The 16,760-nt window shown below is 36.0% G+C and overlaps 1 protein-coding gene across 1 annotated transcript; it reads left to right on the top strand.

The window, feature by feature from the left end:
• The first annotated feature begins 2,858 nt into the window (after positions 1–2,858).
• LOC129887014 (protein transport protein SEC31 homolog B) lies at positions 2,859–16,150 on the top strand. The gene is made up of 22 exons (XM_055961947.1): positions 2,859–3,440; positions 4,532–4,592; positions 4,696–4,818; positions 7,226–7,322; positions 7,402–7,438; positions 7,572–7,677; positions 7,750–7,807; positions 9,101–9,198; positions 9,394–9,513; positions 9,929–9,971; positions 10,470–10,582; positions 10,655–10,782; positions 10,876–11,425; positions 11,520–11,612; positions 11,837–12,022; positions 12,100–12,313; positions 13,197–13,312; positions 13,419–13,604; positions 13,754–13,879; positions 13,987–14,266; positions 15,358–15,596; positions 15,698–16,150. The coding sequence occupies exons 1-22, from the start codon at positions 3,124–3,126 to the stop codon at positions 15,785–15,787; spliced, it is 3,381 nt and encodes a 1,126-aa protein (XP_055817922.1). The 5' UTR covers positions 2,859–3,123; the 3' UTR covers positions 15,788–16,150.
• The last annotated feature ends 610 nt before the right edge of the window (positions 16,151–16,760 follow it).

The raw sequence follows: 16,760 nt of genomic DNA on the forward strand, positions 1-16,760 counted from the left end.
GAAAAAATGTAAAATTATCAATTTTCTTTCAATCGAAAGAAAAAGTGCAAAGTTAGTAGGTTGTCGTTCTTGTGCTCTTCCAATCACATGAGATGCAGGAACCCATTACGTTGAATCAATTCATGACTTTCGTTGAATGCATTATATTGCTCTCTTACATCTTCCTTGAGTTTTCGTGATTTCAAGTCATCTATATATCTGCTAAAATTAAATACCTGTGCGTCATTTGAAACAATAACAAAGAATCATACTTTATTGGCAGATAAGGTGGGCAAGAAGGATAGAATGAATATTAAAATAGTTTCTTATATCATTTAGATGTGAGAAATTATGAAACATTATTTTAATACTAGGACTATTTACTCACCAAATATATCGAAAAAAGATCAAATTCATAAGTTTACCGTTCATGGTGATAAATTGTTGCATCATGAGATTAAATTGGAAGTAGGGAAGCCAGCAAGATGGCCATGCTTTACTTGGTGTTATCAACATTATTATTAAAGAGTAAGTTACTTTAAGACTTAACTATCATTTTAAAGATAGTGAAATAGGAGATTAGATTTTCATCTTAGCCGAACTATATTTTCTTTCTTTTTCACTTAACTTATATCAAAGAACTTTAGATTTTTGAATACTTAATTTATTTGAAATTATTATTTATTGAGATTGGATAGTTTTACAAATGATCGAGAATGTCACATTTTTGATGGATTATTTTGAAGATTTGAATTATATTTATGCTAGGAATTTAAATTGAATTAAAAAATTGCTGGCATTTAATTTTTTTTATGTAAATAAATTATATGTATTTTATATGTCATGTGTGTGTTATATGTTATTTGTCACCGGACATAAAATAATAAATACAAGACATATACAATACATACGTCCATAAAAAAAATTATGCAAATTATATGTATTTTGACCAAATTATATTAATTTTATAAAAATAGGTTCTCTCTATTTTATGAAAAATAAAATCTATTGCGAAATCGAAAAATATTTATATAATTGTGCATATCTAAAGGAAAAGTTCTTACAATAATGTGAAGATCTAAATAAGAGATGCAATTTTAGAACTAAACTTCTAAAACTAACAAAGGGAAAGTGTATATGGAAATATATATTTATATAAAGTGATTGACCTACATGACCAAGTCTTGCTATAAAATAAGAAACATCAAATAAAATTAGAAAAAATGTAGTTAAAGGCAATAACAAAAAATATTTACTTTATCAGGTTCATCGAACTAGCTTTCCACAAAGAAGTAAGAAACTGATTGTAATGCTACAATGAAGATAAATTTTGATAAAAATTGATGCTTCCTTACGAATAGAGCTTCTCGCAAAAATCCCAAATAAATGAAGAGGAATTAAAAATTTCGCATGAAATTTTAAAAAATAAAAATAAAATTTTTTAAATCATGTAATTTTAATAAAAACAGATCTAACGAAAAATAATAGATCATCAAAGTGGTTAATGTGATAATGATATGGAGGATTATCACATATCATCGATCATGGTCTACCCAATGTCTAAACAAATATGGCAAAAACATATCTCACAAAATACTTGATGCTATAATTAATACTTAAATGCATTGATAAAATTATAAATATAATGAATAGTCATTGTGTCAGATCACAATTTTATTTTCAATTATACAACGTAATTGAAAAGACTATAGTAGAATTTTTACTGAACTTACATAAAGTCAATAGTACATTATTCCTAAGAAAATATTAAAGTATTTTTACTGCAATTTATTTTCGATCAATCTAAAATAAAAGTTTGATCTCTTTTTGGGTAGAAAAAAAAATTGAACGCTGATGTTAATATCAATACACAATTTGAAAAATTTGTTTTTGACATGATCGTTAAAAAGATATAATTAAGAAAACAACAGTTGTTGGTTTACTCCGATAGAATATAATCTATTTCACGCATTATTAGTCCCAAATTAAATAAATTATAAAACAGTAGAGATGAAAATAACTTTTTTAATGACATGTCAAACTTACCAATGAAGAGGACATATATGATATAATACTATTATATCTGACTTACTATTGAAGATTGTAAATATTTATTGCACGATAATAAAAAACACAATTATATATATATTTAGAGAGACAAATTAATATATCAATTTTCTAGCAAATAAAGCACTGAAGAGGTTCTACTATCGAGAGTAACACTTTTTATGGACAATATGAAATTCTTCAACAAACTCAAGTTGTTGTCTTTTGCTCTTAAGTAATTTGAAAAATAAAAGAAATTTAATAGGATGAAAAAGAAACGTAAATAAAATAGATTTCCGATCTCGATGAATTTAAGCCGATTGGGTTTAATGATATAAGTAGTTGAACATATATATATATATTTCTATATGTGTTTCAAGTTGTTTATTTGTATAGTGTTTCAAAATTTTATTGATGGAAACAAAAATACAAGTAAACCAAAATAAATAAAATAACTCTTTTAAATATTACAAAAATAATTTCATATTATAACCTTCATGTCCTAGAAATGTGCATAAAAATAAATAAATTTAAAAATCATCCCATTACAAACTTCTACTGTCAACAACAATTTGATTTGATTCATAGACAAATTTTTCTTGTTAAAATTAGCCAGTCCTAGTTTGTTTTTTTCTGTTACCATTTCCGACTTTTAGGTAGATGTGTAACGCATTACACGTGTCAATACGTGAATGGTTCTATGACGAAGGCAATTCTGAATTTCCAATATCAACCTCAAACTTTCCACAAAATTTCCCTTATACCCTTCTTCTCCAAATCAAAATCGAGTGAAGTAAAAATAGAAAAAAGGCAAAGGGAACTATATATGCAGAATATCTAATCTAAAAAAATTAATTAATTCCCAAGGAAAGAAAAATAAACAGAGAAGAGACTTCACACTCTGTCCTCTCTCTTCTCCCTCTCGATCTATAATTTCAATCTGTAAAACAAAAGCTTCGATTCCAATTTCTCAAACCCTAACCCTAGATCTCTATATTTCTCTTCGTTTCTAAATCTATACACAATATCCCAACCTATATCAATTCGATTTCTGGTTAGGTGGCGTGTAGATAGTTTCAATTTCTATTTGCTGATCCGATGGCGTGCATAAAGATGGTGAACAGATCGGCTTCGGCGGCGTTCGCGCCGGAGGCACCGTATCTGGCGGCGGGAACGATGGCGGGAGCGGTGGATCTGTCATTCAGCTCCACTGCTAATCTCGACATTTTTGAGGTCGATTTCGTATCGGATGATCAGCAGCTGATTCTCGCAGGTTCGATTCCGAGTTCAGAGAGGTTCAATCGGTTGTCTTGGGGAAAATGTCAGTCGAACTCGGAGGAGTTCTCGCATGGAATCATTGCTGGTGGGCTTGTTGATGGAAATATTGGACTTTGGAATCCGAAGCCTCTGATCTCGTAATTCCAATTTCTGTTTTGCTTTAATTGAATAGGTCAATGTCGTTTTTTTGTGGTTAGTGATCAAGTTTACTTAATTCTTAGTCTGATCATTTACGGTTTATATGCACACCTATATGAAGAATTCCACTTGTAGATGGATAACATAAGAGCTGAACTAAATGCAAACGTCTAGTGTTTTCAAAATTTGCTCTTTTGCTGAAATAGCGGTGCTGTAAATGAACTAGATCAGCTATTGGCGATCCAGTTTTCGTGCAATTTTGAAGGACATGATTCCTTTTTGATTTTGGTACCCTAAAGATATTTTTTCTGTGCCAAAATATTAGCAATAAGATATATTTTTCTAATTAAAACATGCCAAAAGCTTGGTGATTAATCTGCAATGTTTGAACTGGGATGTTTAGAGGTTGGGTTGGCTGTAAGTAGCGAGTAGTGTTTCTAGTAACTCTTTCTAAGCTAAGGACTCAAAATGACCATGTCCTCTCAAAAGAAATAATTGATTGCGTTTCGTGTTTGATGGTATAACTTGGACAATTTCCGAACCAATCATTTCTTATCTCCCTAATATCTGTAGTAGGACATAATTTTGCTGTTGCTTTTCTGAAGATATCGTACGTATTTTAGTACAAAATGTGCATGGCAATATATTGATGCGACACAAAATATGTATGAATTACCATGGGCATGTAGCGTTGTTGAGTGCAGAGATGCTGTTTGCATTATAAACTTTCCTAATAAAGGTTCTTCCAATTTAATCTCTTTTTGAGAACCACTTCCTCATCGAGGCCCTTTTGTTGTCCTTTTTTCGCCTATACTTGTTTATTTGCTCCAACTCTGGGAAATTTTTTGCTTCTTGTTTACAGTTAGTAATAAAAATGGTGTACACAAGGTAGCAAGGCTGATATGTTATCCTTTAAAGGTGAAAGACGGGGGAAGAATATACTATCCTTTAATGGTGAACGACGGGGGCAGAATATACTCATTTTATGATGCATTTTTTGAACTTTTGCTTTGATTAAATATATGTTTCTTTTGATCTGTCAACCTCGACATTATATAATTTTTGTTTCTGGCACTTTCTTTGGAAGTAGAAATGGGTCTGAGGCAACTGAAAGTGCTCTTGTCGGCAATCTGTCGAGGCACAAAGGGCCTGTAAGTTTACCATTTCGCTGTTTTGCCTCCTTCTGTTCTTTTTGTAGGCATCTTTTCATAGTCCTGTGATGATATTATATATCTTCCCTCATATTACTTACAGGTTCGCGGATTGGAGTTTAATGGGTTTACTCCAAATCTCCTTGCATCTGGAGCTGATGAAGGTGAAATCTGTATATGGGATATTGCAAAACCTTCAGAACCTAGCCATTTCCCTCCCCTTAAAGTATGTAATATCTGACATTTAAAATCTTTTTTATTAGCATTTCTCATGCAATGTTTATTTATTAATTCTATTGTCACCCTGGCTGGACCTCCTCTAAATCTACCACAGTGAAATAGAGATAACCAAGGAAAAATGATAAAACTTCTTGTATTTTTCTGTAGCTATTCATTCAAGTCAAATGTATAGCACGATGCTCCAATCCTTAAAATGCCCCTTCATGTGTATCGATTTTTAAATTGATCGGTATTGTTGATTGTAACTCGAGTAGCAGCAGTTTCCCTTGGTAACTGATAGCCAGACACACCTAAAGAGTAACAAGAAAAATGAAGTAGTTCTCAATTGCAAATTTCAATTTCTGTCGTTATATATAAAGCTACTGTGAAGAGAGAAAGCAAGAAGAGGAAATGTCTATGTTGAAATTGATTGTTAATATACGAGATGGGGAAAATTGGTGTTAACATACAAGATGAGAGCCTGGATCTTTTATCCTTTCCTTCTTCCAAGGATAGTAAGAATGGAATTGCCAGTCAAAGCACATTCCCTCACAACAACTCTTCTTCTCAAGCACTTGCTATTTCATCTTCTCTTAGATAGTCTATCTTCCAATTCAATGTCATCAAAATGTACTTAGCATGCCTACTTTCTGGGCTTTGGGTATAGTGATAAGAGCACATCACATGATGTGTGGATGTGATGCATGTCATGGGTTTAAACCTTGCCACTGTCAAACTCAACCTGGTATTTATGAAGTGGAGAAGAGTAGAGAGGTTGGCTAATTATCCACTGCGTTTTGAACCTTGTGCTACTGGCACTTGGGGTTTATCTGTTAAAAAAAAAGTGAATATACAAGATAGTGTCTTGTATAGTAGATTTTAGGCACATGAACTAAGGAATATTTCCTAATTCTTGGATTCTAATGTATTATGACATAATCTTTAAAAATATTTTGCACAATATTCCTAGTGTTATCCTACCTCTTAATATCCGTAATGATTTTTTATAAAAAAGAATATTCTTAATGATTCTCTTGACTGGTAAAACACATGTTAAGAGTCAAGATGATGGCATGGCATAACGAGGAATGATGGGGAGGCTGAGGAGTTTTTTTTTTGACTTGTGGGTTTTACCCTTTTGATGACAATGTACCAAGTAATAATTCCACCTAGTATGTGGAGTCGTTGCTTTGCATAATTGGTCATTGCGTTTGGTTTAAAGCGTGTGGTGTGGAGCTATTAACACCTCAAAGTCAGAATCTAGGTTGGTTATAAAGAAAAGGTCGGAGTCCAGGCGAGAAGAAACACACTTGTCGTCTTCTTGCCTGTATAGGAGCGGACCATTTGCCCCAGGGACGTGTGTCATTAACTAAGTTACTGCAGTGAAATGGTTGCAGTGACCACCTTGAAATACAATTGTCATTGAATAGTGGGTAAAATGCTTTGGTATATGATTTAAATAAGCAATGTAATATTTTAAGTGGCAGAGTGACATTGCTGTCACAATCCACTAGGATTCAACCCTTTTGTAGCTCCAGTTCATTTATTTTTTTTCCTTGTTATTCTACACATTATTCTTAATGATTCCCTTGACTGAAAAGAATGATCCGGAAACTAGGCAATGATGTAGCTAGATGGACATGCATTTTTTTATTGTTTTGAAGGGACATGTTTTTGAGGATTAGTTTCTGGAAGGAGTTTTAACATTCCTTGGTGAAAATAGAGGAGGTCGTTTTTGGCTTTGTTGATGCACTTTTTGGTAATCCGTATATTGGCATGTTTCGGTGACAGTGTGCGGTTTCAAATAGTCAAACTTAAATTAAATAACTAAAAGTGTTCATTTTTCAGAAGAACAAACTTTTAAATTAGGTATTCAAGCAAGTGAACCTAATATGAAAGTAGGTAGTGGTTTTGATTTCGAGTCCTATTGCCATCCATTAGCAAAAAAGGGTATTCCAATGTGTATTTCGGGGGGGGGGGGGGCAGTCATTTTCTGTATTGATACTAGTTTTGCCCTGACTTGCATGCACCTTGCTATTCCAGCAGGCGCTTTGCTCACAATCCTTAAGTACAGGCATTGGGTAAACCTGCCCACTAAGGTTGCAGTAGATGGTCTCTCACTGAGTTTTGTAGTTATGCTTTCTTTTAAGTGGCTTGCAAGTAACTAATAATGAACTGATGCTTTTAGAGGAATGATAAGTGCGACTTAAAATCATACCAGAAAACTTAGTTTATTGTTTGTTTCAGTTAATGATGGCTTTGATCTGGTGGTGTTTCTCTTTCATCCAGTACTCCTGGCCTATAACGTGCTATATCAGAAAATTTAGTTTGTTGTTTGTTTCAGTTAATTATGGTTTTGATCTGGTGGTGTTGTATTTAAGTTATCTAACTCAGATTTTGACTCCTTTTTGCAGGGTAGTGGATCATCAACTCAAGGTGAAATTTCTTATGTATCTTGGAACAACAAGGTTCAGCATATATTGGCGTCTACTTCACTTAATGGGACAACTGGTGAGCAAGAAGCCGAGGTTGCCTGCGTTATTCTTTTTTCTAAAGGTTGCCATAATATTTCCCTTTTTTCTTATTTCAGTTGTGTGGGATTTGAAGAAGCAGAAGCCAGTGATAAGGTAAAAGGTGTCCCTAAAATGTAGGCTATAATTTTGTTATTATATTCAAGAGTTACTTTAGGTTGAACATTACTCATGCATTTGAGATTAACAACAATATTGAAAAATAAACCTGCATTCGGCAATTCTGCAGTTTCACAGATTCTGTTAGAAGGCGGTGCTCTGTTTTGCAGTGGCATCCTGATGTTGCCACACAGCTCATCGTTGCTTCCGATGAAGATGGTTCACCTGCACTTAGGGTTAGAATTCTACTCTTTTCTATTTCTCGGACTTGTTGTAATTAATCACTAATTAATATATTATTGTTTCAGCTGTGGGATATGCGGAATATACTGTCTCCTGTGAAAGAGTTTGTGGGTCACACTAAAGGTTAGTGCAGTCACCAGACCTATAATTTCCATGCTTCAACTGTCTTAGAATTTGCAAGTTTGAAGAGACAAATGATGATGAAGTTCTATCCTACAGATGGGGCTGAACTCTATTAAAGATTTGGAAATACTATTGCTGAGCTTAGCCCATATCAAAAAAAAAGTTTGTGTGTGTGTGTGGAGGGGAATGCAATTGTTATACTGGTATAACAGTGGTAGTATATTCTGGTGGACAATTCATTTTATACAAGTTAATATATTTTTCTAAAGCACATGGCTGGACAGTCCGTAAAATGGTTGTTCCCTAAGGTGATTCAAGATTGAAAGTTTAGTAATTAGTTTGTTTCCTGCTCCTTAACTTAACTTGGAGCTTTTTCTTCTTTGCTGCTCTCTCAATGTCTTCCTGTATTTTGCTGATGAGGCGCATCCACCTGAAATGCTTCGCCATTTTGGATATGGGATTTTGGTACTGAATAGTTGTCAGTCTATTTTGTATGATAATCGTACTATGTTCTCTGGTTCCTTTTGGCAAAAGAAAGAAAACTGTTGCAGCATTTAACTGATTTCTGGATACAACTTATTTGACATGTTGCCAGTGGGTGCAACTGGATTCTGATTAACAATTACATGCAAGGAGTTTAACATCATGACTGGATGGTAGACTTTGGAAGAAAAGAAAGGACAAATAATTATGCTAATTTTGTGTTTAAATCACTCCAGTCCCTCTGTCCCTCTGTATCTCCCCCCATTCCTTTTCATTCTTATGAATGCCAGCTAGGATCAGTTCAGCTTTGTGTGCCGCAAGAAATGCTGAAAACTGAGATGGAGGAGTTGGGGGAAGAAGAGAATACTTGGAAATATGGAAAGGGATGTGAGGTAGAGGGAGCACAAATTTGCAAAATTTAAAGAATATCAATCACACATCACTTAGTTCAATAGTCTAAGCTTGGAACCTTGTTTTTAGTAGAACTGAAGATCTTTTAGAGTGGGGGAAGAATTTTTTTGACTTCCCTAACGTGTAACAAGGAAACCTATACTAAATATAAACCTAGCGCTCAGTTTCCATGATCTCGGTCTTCATATATTCAACAAAATCTTACATTCAAAGTCCTTAAGCAACCAAAAGGGCAGCTTATTGATGTGGCATACCTAAAAAAATTTTGTTTATAAGATAATTTGATCTTAAAGCAAACACATTTAAGTTTTAGTTCGTCTTTTGTAAGGATTAGAGTTCTAGTTTATCTAATTATAGTGATATCTTTACAATTTTCCATTAATCCTGGATTTCACTCAGGTGTCATTGCAATGTCCTGGTGTCCCCTTGACAGCTCCTACTTGCTTACTTGTGCGAAAGATAACCGCACTATCTGCTGGGATGTTGTGTCTGGAGAGGTGAATGAAAATTGAATTTGATCATTCATATCCTCATATTGTCAATTTCTATTTTTTTGTTTCAGAACTGTTGTTCTCCGTTGACCTTGACTTTATGGTAAAGGTTCTTGAACTAGTAAATGGTTCCTTATGTTTTTAGTTATCTATTGAAAGTTTTGAAGAAGTACTGATTGTTGTATTGTTTAACTTCCGCAGATTGTCTCCGAATTGCCAGCTGGAACCAATTGGAATTTTGATGTGCATTGGTATCCGAAGTGTCCAGGGGTTATCTCAGCATCATCATTTGATGGAAAAATCGGCATGTACAACATAGAGGTCCTTTCCCTCCTAAATTTTATGCTTTACTTATCAGATTGCAATGTATTGTACGCAATGCTGAATATAAATAAAGAACTCCAGAAAGATTTTCTCTGCCTCTTCCTCCTCTTATCAGTTCTGTTATTCTGGTGCTATTTTTGAGTTGAGATATGTTGACCAGCTAAGTAGTGTAGCTAAGGATGGGCCTGTATAACAATATCCCTCAATCGACTTAAGCATTCAAATAATAGATGTTACTCATGTTCCAGATGGTTAATGCTTGGTATTTTTATTGTTATTGACGACCACATATATGGTGAACTGTGAACACCTTTTTTCCTTGTATTTTATGAAATGTTGTTTTCCTGTACCACAGTGTTTTTTATTTTTTGTTTTGATTGGTGAGTGGTACTCAAATTAATATGTTGTGTAGGGCTGTGGTCGAGCTGGCGATGAAGATGGTTATTTTGGCGCAGGTATGATGGAATTGTGTTATCTTCGTACCCCCCTCTTAATATTTACTATTAACATCTTTTGAGGTTTAGGGCATCAGGCTGTATGTTTCCATTAGAATGTAGGAAGAAGTTATCGTATAGTTAAAACAAGGTGCTTGCTTAGAGACAATTTTCCTTATGGTCAACATTTTGTAACATAATTTTCTGTTTTAAAATGAGCTTGGCTACTTGAGATACTGTGTGTGGGGATCTCTAGATATCAAGATATGAAAGGAGCTGTGACTCAAAAGCCGAAAATATAAAAGAGGCAAAAATGCACTGCCAATTATGCCTATACTATGAACAAAAGAAGATAGACGGGTAGTACATTCAGTGCATCTTCCTTATGCTATTAAGTAGTACCCACGTGAGGTAGAGGAACTGTTCTTTTTTATCTGCATTACTGTATGGCACATCTCTTGGTCTCTTTCTGCTTTGAAAAGAAAAAAATGTGATATTTCCATTACATGTGCTGATCAGCTCCCTTACGAGCTCCAAAGTGGTGGTCTAAGAAAAAGTCCGGAGTTTCATTTGGCTTTGGTGGCAAGCTTGTTTCATTTGGTGCTGCAGATGCTCCAACTGGACCTACAGAGGTATGCCAGTGGATTTTCTGTAATCCCTCCTTTATAGCCTTTTGCTTTGCAGTAACATTTACTCCTTTTTAGGTCCATGTGCATAGCATAGTCACTGAACAAGGTTTGGTGGATCGGTCTTCTGAATTTGAGACTGCTATTCAGAATGGCGAGAAAACCTCGCTGAGGCTTTTCTGTGAAAAGAAATTTCAAGAGTCAGAGTATGTCCTTTTCCTCAAATTGGTGATTTTTTTCTTTCACAACTTGCATTCGTCTTCCGGTTTACACTAGCTTGCTTGTGCTTTTCTGAACAGATCTTCGGGTGAAAGGGAAATATGGGGCTTCTTGAAAGTTATGCTTGAAGAGGATGGGGATGCAAGGACAAAACTGCTTTCTCATCTTGGTTTCAGTCTGCCTGTTGAAGAAAAAGATACTATGCAGAATGATATATCTGAGCAAGTAAATGCCCTTGCCCTTGATGAGAATCTTTCAGGTAAAGAAGCTGCAAACAACGAGAACTTAATGCATGTTCTGGACAATGGGGAAGATTTCTTTAACAATCTTCCGAGTCCCAAAGCTGATACACCTGTGTCAACGTCTGTGAATACCTTTGATGTTGGCGAGTCAGTCGATGTGAAGGAGTCCCAACCAGAAATGGATGTACAAGAGGAGAGCGCAGACACATCATTTGATGAAACTGTTCAACGCGCGTTGGTTGTCGGTGACTATAAGGGGGCTGTTGCACAATGCATATCTGCAAATAGAATGGCTGATGCTCTGGTTATTGCTCATGTCGGTGGTGCTTCTCTGTGGGAGAAAACTCGTGATCAATACCTTAAAACTAGTCAGTCTTCATACCTTAAGGTAAGATCCATTTATATCATTGCTGTCATTTTCTGAATGGAGATTTTTCCATGCTCTTCAAAATTTGAGTGTTTGGTCTAAAAAATAACTTCAGGTTGTTGCTGCTATGGTGAACAATGATCTAATGAGCCTTGTAAACACTCGGCCTTTGAAGTGCTGGAAGGAAACACTTGCACTCCTTTGCACTGTAAATTCCTCTACCTAACATCCTAATCATTATTTCCTTTTTATGTTATGCGGTGGGGGTGTAAGGGGCATTATAAAAAAGTTCATTGACAAGGTCGGATATATGAAAATCTGCTCTGATCAAATCAATTAGTGCACACCTCTGGGATGTTCACCGAGGAGAGTTTTTATGTTATCCATCTGAAGTGAAGTTCACCTGTTAATCTGCTTATTACCTTCATGCAGTTTGCTCCACAAGATGAATGGACGTCATTGTGCGATACACTTGCTTCAAGACTCTTGGCTGCTGGTGAAATCCTTCCAGCAACACTGTGTTACATATGTGCAGGGAACATTGATAAAACGATAGAAATATGGTCGAGGACTTTGGCAGGAAAGGCTGATGGAAAATCATATGTTGACCTTCTTCAGGTATTGCAATCAGATTCTTCTGAGTTTTTATGTTTATCAGTAAGACTCTCAATAGTATTTTCTGTTTCTACCTATAGGATTTAATGGAAAAAACGATAGTTTTTGCATTGGCAACTGGGCAAAAGCGATTTAGTGCTTCTCTTTGCAAGCTTCTTGAGAAGTATGCTGAAATTCTAGCAAGTCAGGGGCTTTTAACTACTGCAATGGAATACTTGAAGCTTATGGGCTCTGAGGAATTGTCACCTGAACTGACTATCTTACGAGATCGTATTGCGCTCTCCACTGAACCAGGTCAATATGTTGTGCTGTTATATTTCCCATTACGGAACGGCACTATTATGCAGCTGACTCTTGTTATGTATCTTTTTCATGTTGATAATGGTCATATGGTTTGGTTAAGCCCTGGCTCTTCTGCAAATATTTTGCCGTTTCATGCTTTCATTATAGCACATGTATACCTGAGAAAGGAAGCAGCTGACTGAAGCTTATTACTGAAATTCATATGGTGTAAACTAAACCACTCCACTGGATAGTATCATTTGCTTCTATCCGGTACTTGGCTTTGTTAGCATTGCACTGCTGACATGTAAAACCTTTTGGGTTTGTTGGTATGAGGAGTTTGAGAAGCGTTTCTATGGTTTTGAGAGTTGACCAAACAAGCTTTACCTTTTCATCACTTGGTGTTGATAATTCCCATTTTTCTTCTAGGCTTATTGGGTGTATACCATTTCACTCTGCTATTCAAACTCTTTAAATTGTGTCAGCCAAAAGACTGCAAGATAATCCAGTGGACACTCTTTAAATTGTGTCAGTGTCCCTTTCTTTTCCTCATTTATGGGGGTCTAAATTCTGACTTGTTAGAGTATAACATAGTGTCTTCTTTTTAGCTTTGAGAGGCTAACAGGTTTGTTTCTCCCTTCACCTAATATTGGAAACAACCTCTCTATCTCTGCGAGGTAGGGGTAAGGTCTGCGTACACTCTACCCTTCCGGACCCCACCTGCGGGATTATACTTGGTTTATTGTTCATGGTCTAATTATAATTTAGGCAATGGTGGTTTTTTATGTGTGGAAGCATTATATTTCATTTCAAGTGAATGTGCCAAGTGCAGATATTGCAATCCCTTTCAAACAGAAAGCAAACTGACTATTTTTAGCATATTTGTCTTTTGCAGCTAAAGATACATTGAAATCTATGGCTTTTGACAATACACAGCTGCACACTGGATCCGACTATGTTGCAGATCAATCTGGTTATGGAATGGCTGATCCTTCTCAGCATTATTATCCTGTATTATCTTCTTCCTCTCTTAATGGTCTATTACCTTTACTTACACAGGACTGTTATCTTTAGAAATTTCATATGATTTATCCCTCTTTAATTTTTCTCGTCTTAGGAGCAACCATCCAAACCACAGCCTAGCATTTCAAACAGCCCCTATGCTGAGAATTATCAACAACCATTTGGTTCTTCATACAATAGCAGCTTTGCTGCTCCTGTCCCATACCAACCTGCTCCACAACAAAACATCATCCAGCAACCAAACATGTTTCTGCCAACTCCAACTCCTCCAGTTCCTCAGGTATACACTTTTTGGTTTCCTTCTCTTGGATGTAAAAATTATTCTTGCCAAATTACTAGCAGCTGAGTTGAAAAAGGTACATACCTGTTGAAGCACGTTAATGTGAAGTTATCTTTGTATACTAATATATATTTTTCTTATGTTTGCAGGGTAACATTGCTCCACCACGTGTTGCTACTCAGCCTGCTAAGACCTCCTTCATCCCATCAAATCCCCCTGCACTGAGAAATGTGGAGCAATATCAGCAGCCCACCTTGGGTGCTCAGTTGTATCCCGTATGTAAAAGTTTCCATTATTTCAGTTCAATCTTGGGGGAGGGGGGATTTGTTTTGGGCTAAGATAAATGTGTAGTCCTATGATTTACATTGCATGTTTATTTCAGGGACCTGCTAACCCAGGTTATGCTGGTGGTCATAATGTGCCTCCTGCGTATGTTCCTCACCCTACTCAAGCTGGCCCAGCTCTTGGACAAAAGATGCCTCATGTTGTAGCTCCTTCCCAAGCTCCTAGAGGATTTATGCCAGTTAATAATCCAGTGCAGAGACCTGGAATGGCTCCAATGCAGCCTCCCAGCCCTACTCAGCCAACTCAAGCCCAGCCACCAGCAGCTCCTGCTGCTCCCCCACCTACAGTTCAGACGGTGGATACCTCAAATGTTCCTGGTTTGCTTCTCTTACACTTTAAATCCCATTACATTCATTTTCTTACATTCTTGTAGTTTGGACGGCCATTCAATCCCTTCTTACTGACATATGTTACTTCTTTCCATGCAATTGTCCGACATTGCTACCTATGGGTGGTGAATGTGGTCTTTAAGTAGTGGTCTTGTATTTTTTTTTAATTTTTGTATCACCCTATGTTTCATTTGCTTCAGCTATCGTATTTTTGTTGGCGTTGCTGTTGTTATCTTTTTCATTGTTTTCAGCTGACTTCTTCGCTACTGTATTTGCTTTGCATATTTGTTTTTATATGCTTTACTTGAGTAGTGAATCTATCGATCTCTACCTTCACAAGGTAGGTGTAAGGCTGTGTAAACACAAGACCCTCCAGACCTCACTTGTGGGATTACACTGGGTATTATGTTGTTGTCACTGTCTTGTATTAACTTTACAGCACTTGTATGTTCTTATTAGGGTATCAATCTTTATGTTTTAGGAGAAGCATATACCTTTTCTGCTGATGATGGTTATTCTCATTTGATCACCCCTCATACAAAACCATTTCAATAAAATTTAGTCATTGAAATCACTTTCGGCTTCTTAGGCCTAAACATATGGAAATCCTTTTTATATCTTTAAGAAGGAGCACTATACCAACAAAAGATCATTCTGCAGTCTGCACCACTGACAGACTTTCATGGTTGTAAAGTTATAGATAGAATGGGCAGTGTCTTTTCTTTCACTCTTGGAGTTTGTATGGTGCATCTGGAGTTTCTGTCTGACAAGCTCCTGTTGCATGCTTGCTGCTATATTATAACCCTTCTTCGTATAAAGTTCAATAAAGGAGTAAAATTAGATGAACTTTGGCTTGTCCTTGATGCCATCCTGAATTGTTTCTAGTTGCTCCTAGATTCTGTACTTCTAAACTACTGTGGTCTATGTTAGCATGTTTCCTTTTTCTCTATCTCCTTTGATGACAAAGTATGGTCGTAAGATCTGCTTTTTAGTCTTAACTGCGAAAACAAGGTTCTATATCTAGTGCTTGCGTTTTAAATCTCAATATGTAATGGAACGAATCATATGATGTGTTGCAGCCCAGCAAAAGCCCGTGATAGCAACTTTGACTAGATTGTTCAATGAAACATCAGAAGCATTGGGTGGATCACGAGCAAATCCAGCTAAGAAGCGGGAAATCGAGGATAATTCAAAGAAGTTAGGAGCACTTTTTGCAAAACTAAATAGTGGGGACATATCTAAGAACGCAGCAGAAAAACTTGTGCAACTTTGTCAGGCCTTGGACAATGGTGATTTCAGTACAGCCCTTCAGATACAGGTAGCTATCTGGATAGATATAGTTCCAGATTTTTTGTCTAGTATTGCTAGTAGAATATCATATGATCTCCATTTGCTTCTTATATTTGCATATATCCCCAGGTACTTCTCACCACAAGTGATTGGGACGAGTGCAACTTCTGGCTTGCAACACTCAAGCGAATGATTAAGATCAGACAGAGCTTCAGATAAATGTGGCAGCCTTAACATAGGCCAAAACTAAAAGAATTGGAGGTTCTGGATTCAAATCCTTCTCGCCCATGAGTTCAAAAGGAATTATCATTTATTGTATCTGGAGATGGCCGCCTTTAGATTGTCTTTCTAGTTGGATACTTTTCTACCTCTTTTCACCCACTCTAGATATTGGTTTTTAGGTGCGTGCAAATTTTGGGAAGAGGTTAGAGAGCTTAGTTCTCTGGACATAGCGATGATGTTTGATTATTTCTTACAGTGTTAAAATATAGAGTTGTTTTTTATTAGCATATGTTTTTGGTTGTAACCTGTCTGAAATCCAGTCATTCAATCTTGGATTTTGTTAAAACTCTTGTCGTTTTAGTTGGCTTCAATTCAATGCTGTTAGATTTTACTCAGCAATTGATTTTTGAGACTCTTGGTGGCCCCTTTTTAAACGCTTGTACTGGTGGCAGAATGCTTAGTTGATCCATTTCTCCTTGCTGAACGTAGCAGCGAATTCAGTAGCTCTTGTAATAGCTAACAAAGGGTTGAATTTCCATCTTTTCTATAAGGTTATTATTGACGTAGTTTTCTTATCCATTAATTAAGTTCTCCCCGTTTGTTATGGAATTTGAATATGAGCCCAGTCTGCCAAACTTGATCTACCAATTGGTTGCATTTTTGACCATGCGCATTCAAAGTGAATGCCTTCTTGAAGGAAGGATGATTTGTGGGTAGTTCATGTAGACAGAGAAACCAAGGGTAGGCGCATTCAAAGTGTATAAAATCTATAAAGAAAATTATATTAAGAATGTGTTATTCTTCAAACATGTAGTCATTTACGGCTTGCATCTCATGCTTCATCCAATATTATACAACTATTCACTTTGTATAAGCGATGCAACAATTCATTTTGTATCTTTGTGTCAGTGTATTAGTGAGATCTTGATCTTTAATACAAACCGCAAATTCTCCAGATACAACCTAGTTA

The sequence above is a fragment of the Solanum dulcamara genome, chromosome 4 (genome assembly GCF_947179165.1).
Source record: "Solanum dulcamara chromosome 4, daSolDulc1.2, whole genome shotgun sequence".
Taxonomy (NCBI): Eukaryota; Viridiplantae; Streptophyta; class Magnoliopsida; order Solanales; family Solanaceae; genus Solanum; species Solanum dulcamara.